Below are 9819 nucleotides of genomic sequence, written 5' to 3' on the forward strand. Positions count from 1 at the left end.
TTGTGGCCTGTGCGCCAGGGAGGGCCGAAGCATCTGGGCGTGGCTGTGCCTACTGTGTGGCCTGATGCCGGTTGCTAACCCTCTCTGGCGCTGGGGAATCTCCTGTCCTGGATTGGCCCCGTTTCCCTGTGCTCTACCCCAGTTGATCAAGGCACACAGAGCCAAGATTTTTTTGGGGGGAGGGAGAAAGTCACATTTATTGTTCCGAGGTCACACAGGTCAAGACATTCTCTGATTTCCCCACCAGGAGTGGGGGGAGAGGGCGGAGGGAGGGCAGGGGCTGGGCTCGGGGTACTGGGGTGGGGGCAGTTTCTTAATCCCATCTTTGGAAGCCGCAGCTGGGACTGAGGATGCAGCTCAGCTCCCACCCAGCGGCCGGGAAGTGGGGACCCGCTTGATTCCTCCCCCAGGGAGGGCCAGGCCTTAGTCCACAAAGAGAGGGGCGCACGCAGGGTGGCACGGCGGGGGCTGCCTCACACGCGGGAGGACCTGGGATGGGAGAGAAAGGAACTGGGTGAGAAGCTGGAGCACTCTGTGGGTGTGTCCCCCCCCTTGTTTTGTGCTGGTCCTGGGGCTTGAACTCAGGGCCTGGGTGCCATCCTTGAGCTCTTCTGCTCGAGGCTGGTGCTCCGCCACTTGGGCCACAGCGCCACTTCTGGCTTTTTGGTGGGTGATTGGCATCTGAACCACGATCCTCAGGATCTCAGCCATCTGGTGAGCTGGGATTGGGGGGGGGCACGAGCCACCAGCCCATCTTCATCTTCCTCGTCACCCTCGCACCCACCTCTCGGCGGCCGCAGGCTGAGGGGAGCTCACAGCTCGTCGTGGTCGCCGTCGGGGGGCAGCTCGGGGGGCGGCTCGGGGCAGGCGGCGGGCGTCACCAGTTCCATGAGGTATTCGCAGCGGCTGGGCTCTGTGGTGCTGGCCACAGCCGTCTCCTTCCCACACAGCAGGCGGACCTGGGGACAGGGACGTGTGGGAGGGGCTGGAGGAGGGGGAGCGGGTGTCCCCCTCCCGCCCCTCCGTGCCCCTTGGGCACTCACGGTGGTGGAGCGGTTAGGGCCCTGCCAGCATCCTGTGCCCTGCTCGTACTTCATAGCACTGAACTTGTCATGGTCGGGGCCGGCCCATGAGCCCCAGGTGCTGCAGGGAGAGGGAGGGGATACTGAGCCCTCCCCCTGCCAGGTGGAGGGGTGGGGTGTGGGGAGGGGGCCCCCAGTCTAAGCCCACTCACCCAAGGTTGGTGGGGGAGCCGCCATGTTTGGGTTTCTGAGAGACCAGTTTGAAGGGGCAGAGCCTGTAGACGTACCTGTTGAGGGATACGGCAGGTGTGGGGGGGGGACCAGGGAGCCCCCCACCCCCATGTGCTGGGGAGGTGGCCTCATTTTTCTTTTCTTTACACAGCATCTGTCCCTAGAGTCCATGCTGGCTTCTAACTTGCAATCCCCCAGTCTCAGCCTCCCAAGAGCAGGGATTATAGGTGTACACCACCACGCTCAGCTGTGTATGTGTGTAGGGGGCGACTTCCTGCTCACATGCACCCCCAACCCTCAGAGAGCCATCCCCACCAGGAAACCCCACCCCTCCCTGTCCTGCTTAGGGTCCAGGGACAGGGACAGGGACAGCGACGGGATGGGAGAGGACGTACTCATTGGTGGTGAGCTCGTAGCACTGGCTGTACAGGTAGGCGAACTCTCCATGGGGGCCGAAGTCAAAGGAAATCTCCTGCTCCAAGCTCCTGGATGGACAGGCCCAGGGAGAATGGGGGGTGGGGTGGGGTTGAAGACCCCAGACCCTGACACAGGAGACAGACCCCGCCCCCCAGGGGCTGAGCTCTCATCCACTACTACCTGGGACCCTCCCTCTAGGCAGGGGCCAGCCTGGGCCCTTGGGTACCTGATAGAGTCGTCCATCTCCTTCAAAGAGCGCTCAGCCTCCTCAAACTTGGTGCGGGCCTCCTGGGCAGCTTGGGGAGGGGACAGAAGTGGAGGGGGGGCTCAGTAGCCAAGGAAAATGTGTCTCCTGCGCTCCCCAACTCCCCTGGATAAGAACAAATCCCCCAAATAGCCCAGGGGGCCCCTGCAGTACAGGGCCGCCTCACGCCGCTGTTGGGTGCCCCAGGGAACCCTGCCAAGGCTCCTGGGGCCCAGCTGGACTACTGGGGGGGGGCGCTGGCACAAACAAGCTGAGCCCCATGGGAAAGCTGGGGGAACCCTAGGCTTCGGGGGGGACTGGCCCTCTGCAAGCTTCAAAGCCCCTTTTGGGGACTCCCAGAATACTGTGAGGGTGATGGGGGGTGGGGAGAGACACCATGTCTGCGCCTCACCGTCAATGAGGGCCTGCGTCTGCTCATCGTAGGCTGGCATCTTGTCCTCCTCGGGTCCGGGGCTGGGAGGCTGGGGGGGCTGGAGAGGCGGGGCCTCCTAGGGGAAGGGGCGGGGTCAGTGGCCACTCCCCCACCCTGCCCCATTCCGTGCCCCAGCATCTCCACCACCACACACCTGCACCTCCTCTTCTTCCTCCTCTTCCTCCTCCTCCTCCTCGTGGTCCTCCTCCTCCTCCTCCTCGTCTTCCTCTGCGGGCTGCTGGGGCGCAGGCGGCTGATCGTCCCTGGGCTCCGGCACATCAGCGGTGGGAGGCGCGGGTGGGTGGGTGGGCAGCGCCTGGCAGGGGGTGGTGGGGTTGGGGGGGGCCAGCGCTGAGGGGCGGCCTCCGCTGCCCTCCACTTCTCCAGCCACTGGCAGCAGGGGCTGCTGCCGCCATGGCGCGAGGCTGCCCAGGGCTGCCCAGCTGGCCGAGGTGGCCGGGTGCCAGCGCGCGAGGCCGGCTGTGAGGCGGCGGGGGGCAGGGGGGGGCGGCTGGGCAAGGCGGGACCAGGTCCCTGCCCCTCTGCACACGCACCTCCGAGCGGTACTTGTCCCTGATGGCAGCCCAGACACGGTCGTAGAACAAGGCGGCGTCGGTCTGCGTGTCCCCGCTGAGCAGGGCCTGCGTATGAGATGGGGTCACTACGGGGATCGCCACGCCAGGCATTCCGGGCTTGGGCTGCGGTGCCAGGCACGGGTGTGCCAGGCCCTGGGCCCCAGAGGGCAGGCGTGGGGTGCTAGCGCAGGAAGGCGACGGCACAAGGCTGAAGGGAGGAGCCAGGGAGAGGGACAGAGGGACAGGACAGGGGACAGATGGCCAACAACAGGGTAGTACAAGAGTGCCCCGGCCCTTCAATGCCAAGGCCCAGGAGGGCTGGGGAAGGACCCAGAGCAGGCGGGAATGGACGGGTAGAAGGGTGAGGGCAGAGACTAGAACAGGCGCCGCCATGGGTCCCTGAGGCCTGGGTTTTCTAGAAGCCCCAGGTCCAGGGCAAGCTGGGGTACCTGGGCCTCCCCCTCGGAAAACATCCCGTCCCCATCCGTGTCCAGCTCGGGGTGGGTCTGCAGCTCAGCCACGGAGACCCTGCAAGGACAAGCCAGGAGAGGTGACGGTCTAAGCCACAGGGAGTGTGGAAAAGAGCTTCCAGGGTTGCTGGAAGGGGGCCCCATCTCTAGAATTAATTCTGGGCCTCATGGCTGTAGGACCCCAACAGGGACTCAAAACAGACAAAGGGGTCGGGCACCAGTGGCTTATGCCTGCAATCCAGCTGCTCAAGAGGCTGAGACCTGAGGATCGTGGTTCAAAGCCAGCCCAGGAGGAAAATCCGTGAGACTTTATCTCCCCTGAACCACCAGAAAACCCGAGGTGGCGCTGTGGCTCAAGTGGTAGAGCGCTCGGCTTTAGCTGAACAGCTGAGGGACAGCACCCAGGCCCAGAGTTCAAGCCCCATGACCGACAAGAAATAAATGAAACGCTTGCCTTGAGCTGAAGAGCTCAGGGACAGCACCCAGGCCCAGAGTTCAAGCCCCAGGACTGACAAAAAAGAAAAAAGAAACAAAAAAAACAAAGGGGTTGAGACTGGGAAGCACCTGGCCCCCACATCTTAAAATCCCCTTTATCTGCCCCTCCGCCTCCCACCTCCTCCTGTCTTTCCAACCCAACACACTGAAACATCTACTGTCCCATGCCTCTACCAGGCCCTGTACCACATCCTGTACCCCCAGAACTGGCACTGACCAGGGAACGTCCCAAGTCCCCCCTCTCCCATCCTTCTGCATCTACAGGCTCTGTTGCCCTCGGTCCCTGACAGCCTGCCCTCTACCCAGCCCTGCAGATGGCGGAGGCCCAAGCCAGGTCTCAGACCCAGGGACGGAGGTGGGGCTTAGTGCTGGGGGCGTGGCTAGGACACTGGGGAGGAGCTAGGAGGTAGTGGGCACGGCTCCATCCAGAGCTCTTGCCTAGCTAGCAGGCATGAGGCTATGAGTTCCACCCCAGCAGCAAGGAAAACAATAACAACAAAAGCCCACAGGATGAGAGGGAGGAAAACAATATGACCCCTCAGAGAGCAGCTTCTCCAAGGCTGGGGATTACTCCAGGCCTTGGGGGGTGCGGGCTGGGGGTGAGGATGGCCGGGTCACACTTACACGCCATCCATGTTGTCATCCAGCTCCTGGAAGGCGTTGGCTGACAGCTCCTGCTCCCTCTGGGCCCTGGAGGCAGCCTGCTGCTCTGTGGGACGCAGGCTCTGTCACCCGGTGCACCCAGCCCGCCAGCTCCCACCACCCTGAAACTGGCCTTCACCGGACACAAAGCACCTACTGTGTGCCTGGCCACATACTGGGCCAGACACAGCTGTGAACAGACCAGACAAACAAGACGACGAAGGCTGGACATGGTTGTGCATGTCTGTAACATCAGCTATGCAGGAAGCACAGGTAGGAGGATCACTGCCTGAAGTCAGGCCTGGCCAAAAACAGGAGACCTTACTTGAAAACTAATGAGCAGCTGGGAGCCGCCCGTAGCTCACGCCTGCAATCCTAGCTCCTCGGGAGGCTGAGATCTGAGGATCGAGGTTCAAAGCCAGCCCAGGTAGGAAAGTCCGTGAGACTCTTATCTTCAATAAACCACTCAGAAAAGTGTAAGTGGCGCTGTGGCTCAAGTGATAGAGTGCTTGCCTTGAGCTGAAGAGCTGAGAGACAGTGTTCAGGCCCAGAGTTCAAGCCCCACGACCGACCCAAAAAAAAAAACAAAACTGATGCAAAAAGGGTTTTCACTGTGGCTCAAGTGGTAGAGTGGCTGCCAAGTATGAGGCCCTGAGTTCAAACCACAGTGCTACCTATAGAAAGGGAGAGATGGGTGCTGGTTGGTGGCTCATGCCTGTAAGCCTAGCTACTCAGGAGGCTGAGATGTGAGGATCACAGTTTGAAGCCAGCCTGGGCAGGAAAATCCGTGAGACTCTGATCTCCAATATACTACTGGGAAAAAAATCAGAAGTGGCGCTATGGCTCAAGTGGTAAAGCACTAGCCTTGGGCAAAAAGAGGCTCAGGGACAACGCCCAGGCCCAGAGTTCAAGCTCCAGGAATGGCAAAAAAAATAAACCAACCAACAACTCCGGAACAGAACCCAGGCAGTGAGTTCAAGTCCCAAGACCAACACACACATACACACATACACACGTACACACACGTACACACAGAGAACTAGCTGAAACTAGGTCAGGGGTATACCTCAATGGAAGAACATTTGCCAGGCACACAGGAATCCTGTGACCATGTGTGTGTAGGTGCGTGCATAGGTGCACATGCGCGTGCACGCGCGCACATGCGCGTGCACACACACAGAGACAACATACCCTCCCACAACTTTTGGTGCCGTTCTTTGGCCTCCTTCTCAGGCTTCTCGGCCTCCTCCTTCACTGTCCTCAGCATGTCCACTTGGTCTTCTAGAGACTTCTTTCCGGCCTGTAGCTCCAAGAGCTTGTTCTGTGGAGAATGGAAGAGGGCAGCTCTCCTTCAGCTCTCCCTTCCTCCATCACCTCCCTACCTCTACTCCACACAGCAGCCAGGCTTTGCCAAACCACACACCCGCCTGCTCTCCCCTTCCTATACCAGGTGGAGAAGCCCATACACCTCCCCAGCACGGCCCACAAGGTCCTGTGTAGCACAGCCCACCTGCATCTTCTAGTGCCAGGCTTGAACTCGGGGCCTGGGCACCGTCCCTAAGCTTTTTTGCTTAAGGCTCGCACTCTATCAGTTAACCTACAGCTCCACTTCTGGCTTTTTGTGGTTAATTGGAGATGAGAGTCTCATGGGCCTTCCTACTTGGGGCTGGCTTCAAACCTTGATCCTCGGATCTCAGCCTCCTGAGGGGCTGAGATTACAGCCATTAGCTATCAGCGCCCATCCCTCCGTAAACGCAAGGCTCTAACAGCCTCCATTTTTTCCCATATGCTGCTCCTTCAATCTAGAACATTCTCCATGACTAACTCCCAATTATTCTGCTGATTTCAGTTTAGATAGAGGACCCACCAGGTAAAAAGAGCAGGCAAGTGCTACCAAAATGCCCTTAAGGCCCCAAACTTCCTTTTTCCCAGTAGTTCTGGGTCTCACTTTCTGTCTGTCCCTCCTTCCTCTGAGCCAGGCCCAGGTCTGGCCCTAGCTCCCAGCCCAGTGCACAGCACACCTGTTCTATGTTTTCAGAAGAGACAAGAGCTACACTGTTGGCTCTCGCCTATATTCCTAGCTACTATAGAGCCTGAGACCTGAGGATCACAGTTCAAAGCCAACCCTGGCAGGAAAAGTTCAAGGGTCTCTTACCTCTCCAATTAACCCCCAAAAGACAGAACTGCAGCTGTGGCTTAAGTGGTAGAGCACCAGCCTTAAGCAGGAAAAGCTAAGGAACAGCACCCAGGCCTTGAGGTCAAGGCCTGCCACTGATACAAAAAAAAAAGCAAGCTTGAAAATGAAGAAAATTCACATCAGGATTTCTAGATTCTTTCTAAAACTCACCTAAAGCCCAGGACCCAGAACTCTCAGCCAATACCTAGCCACCCAGCATGTACTGGACAAAGCAAGGACCAAGAAGCTGCTGATTTGCCTTGGACATCCCTATCCAGGATCTTCTAGGGCTCCTCACCTGCTTCTCCTCCCGGGCTTTCTTCCAGTCCTCGATGAGGATTTTCTTCAGGCGGAATCCTTCCCGGGTGACCTCCGCCATCTGCTGCAGGGACTCCCTCTCCTTACGACCCTTCTCTCTAAGGGGGAGACATGCGGGCACCCCCAGGGGACATTTTGAGCTTACTAAAAGGGCTCACCCCAGCAGCCCGGGAAAAACGGTGAACCCCCCCCCCCCCCCCACCAAGGTATTTTATCTACCCAAAACAAGAGGAAGGGAGGGAGGGAGGGAGGGAGGAAGGGAGGAAGGGAGGGAGGGAGGAAGGAAGGAAGGAAGGAAGGAAGGAAGGAAGGAAGGGAAGGAAGGGAAGGAAGGAAGCTAGCTTGCTTTCAGATTGGGAGAATTTAGATGAGGTCTTTCAGTTCCTTTCCAAAACTGATCCAACCCTGTCACCTGCCAAAAAGCAACAAGAATTGCAAGTAACTGTAAACTGTTCCTTTTTTTCCTGTGTGTGTATGTGTGTCAGTCATGGGGCTTGAACTCAGGGCCTGGGCGCTGTCCCTGAGCTCTTTTGCTCAAGACTGGCAGTCTATCACTTTAAGCCACCGCACCACTTCCGGTGTTTGAGTGATTCATTGGAGATATTGGAGCTAAGAGTCTCACACACTTTCCTGCCCGGGCTGGCTCTAAACTGCATTCCTCAGATCCTCACACCTCAGTCTCCTGAGTAGCTAGAATGACAGGCTTGAGCCACCAGCGCCTTAGCTGCTCCTTTTGATACCACAATCCAACCAGTTCCTTCCGTCTCAGACTCGGCCCACTTTTGTTGCTTACATTACCTGCCAGTGGACATTTAAAACTTCAGGTTTCCATGAGGTATATTGAGTCAGTATACAGGTGGCCAGGGTTCAAGCACTAGCTTTGAGCCTGGGCAAGTCATTTACCTTCCTAGACTTGAAGTTCCCCTTCTGCTAAGGAGGGAAACCACTGGATCTGCTTTTGAGCTAGACAGAAAGCCAGTAATGTGGGGTTGAGTGGCACAGAGTAAGCACTCAATATACAAAGACAGAAAAAAGGGCCATGCATGACTGTGCATGCCTGTAATCCCAACATATACCAGCCTGAGGTGCAAAAATGGTTGAGTTCAAGGTTACTCTGGGTTTCAAAGCACAACACTGTCTCAAAAAACTTGGGGGCTGGAAGACAGAAAAAGGAGGTTGTCTGGGGGTGGGTAACAGGCAAGGGGTTGGGGGGGTGAGGAGAGGGTCCTGTCACCCACTTACTTGCAGGTGTTTTCACAGACAACGCCACTGTTGTACTCATCTGTGCCGTCACAGCAGTCTACGGCAGAGGTGAGGCCCAGGTCAGAAATGGCAGTGCCTCCTCCCAACAGCCATCACTCCCTTTTCCCAAGCCTGGGGAGGATGTGGGGCTCGTGGGGGAGTCTCCTCACCACAAATCCCGTCGTTGACACGGCTGGAAGGGATATACAGGGGCTTGTAGCCGGTGTTGGTACAGTGGAAACTGCCATTAGGACAGGCAGCTGTACCTGCAGCAAAAAGAAAAAAGAATTCACTCAGGGACAGACCTGTCCCATTCAACCTGCAATCCCACCTCCTTCCAATTTTTTGAGACACCCCCTCCCCTGCCCCACGAAGGGGAGGAGAAAAGGGGAGGGCCTTCCGCACTGTCCTAACACGGTGGAGAATGAGAGATGATAAGGGCCGAACTTCAGGCCTCCCGTTCTCTGAGCAAGGGCTCAGACCAGATTTCTGCCCTGATTCTATCTTTCAATGAGAAAGACCATGGAAAAACAGGACTCACACCATCTCTGCTGATCACAGCACTGAGGCCTTGGCACTCAGCAGGTGCTCACTAAATGCACCAAAGGTCACAAGGGCACAAGACTCACCTGGCTCATCCGAGCCATCCTTGCAGTCACAGTAGTCGTCGTTGACCTGATCGAAAGGGATGGTGGCTGAGCCGTCCAGACAAGTGAAAGGCTTGGACTCATCATAGAAAGGATGGTCTGACAAGAACAGCAAGAGATGCAATCCAGAACAACAACAAAAGATCTCAAACCTGAGATCCACCCATTGAATCCCACCGGGAAACTGAGTCCAAAGGCTTGTGTAAAATGTCCCTGGCAGCCGCCCCCCCCCCCCCCCCGCCCCAGCCTCAGCACTCACTGGTCAGAGAGACGCCCCGGGGCCTCTTGACTTCCACGGCCCAGCAGAGGGGCAGCAGAAGCACCAGCAGCAACATCCCGAGATAAGGGGGTGGGGGACGCGGAGGCGGGAAGCAGGTTCTGTGAGAGGGAAGAGGAAGATGCACGGGGTCCCCCACACGGAGCAGCATAAGAGCGGGGTGGGGGGGGGCCGGGGAGGGTGTTTCCAACAGGCCTGCCCCCCCCACACACACACACAGATCGGAGGAACAGGGGCTACTTTCAGCCAATTGGATTGCTACACCGCTTCTGGCCAATGAGAACTCACTTGGCTTCCGATTTGGGGGGTGCAGGAGCCAGGGATTCCCCCCCCCAATCCGGGCCGGCGGAAAAGTCTCACTTTGTTCAGATCAATGGTGAGGGAAACCCCCGACCGTGGGTCTCGGCGGGGTAGGCGATCCCATTCCCGCCAAAGATACGGCCAAGGGGCCCCCACCCCGCGACCTGGCCCCCCTCCCTGGTACCCCAGAAAAAAAAGTTAGGGTGCCTTCCCATGCACTACTTCATCACCTCCACGAGCCGGGGCAAAGATCAATTTCCACGGCACCCACCCCCGGAGCCACGGTTCCTGCAGCCGAAAGAGAGCGGAAGCGCTCGGGTGCGTCACTTC

At 58.1% G+C, this 9819-nt stretch overlaps 1 protein-coding gene across 1 annotated transcript; it reads right to left on the reverse strand.

The window, feature by feature from the left end:
• Positions 1-167: 167 nt before the first annotated feature.
• Positions 168-9819, reverse strand: Prkcsh (PRKCSH beta subunit of glucosidase II). The gene is made up of 18 exons (XM_070002199.1): positions 9720-9819; positions 9172-9290; positions 8895-9011; positions 8436-8531; positions 8266-8323; positions 7004-7121; positions 5721-5850; positions 4512-4596; positions 3372-3450; positions 2902-2988; positions 2502-2663; positions 2327-2423; positions 1897-1966; positions 1649-1738; positions 1235-1309; positions 1044-1143; positions 785-959; positions 168-489 (listed from the first exon to the last, which is right to left on the reverse strand). The coding sequence occupies exons 2-17, from the start codon at positions 9245-9247 to the stop codon at positions 813-815; spliced, it is 1587 nt and encodes a 528-aa protein (XP_069858300.1). The 5' UTR covers positions 9248-9290; positions 9720-9819; the 3' UTR covers positions 168-489; positions 785-812.

This window comes from Dipodomys merriami, unplaced genomic scaffold (genome assembly GCF_024711535.1).
Source record: "Dipodomys merriami isolate MVZ:Mamm:240054 unplaced genomic scaffold, mDipMer1.0.p SCAF_6, whole genome shotgun sequence".
NCBI classification, from domain to species: Eukaryota; Metazoa; Chordata; class Mammalia; order Rodentia; family Heteromyidae; genus Dipodomys; species Dipodomys merriami.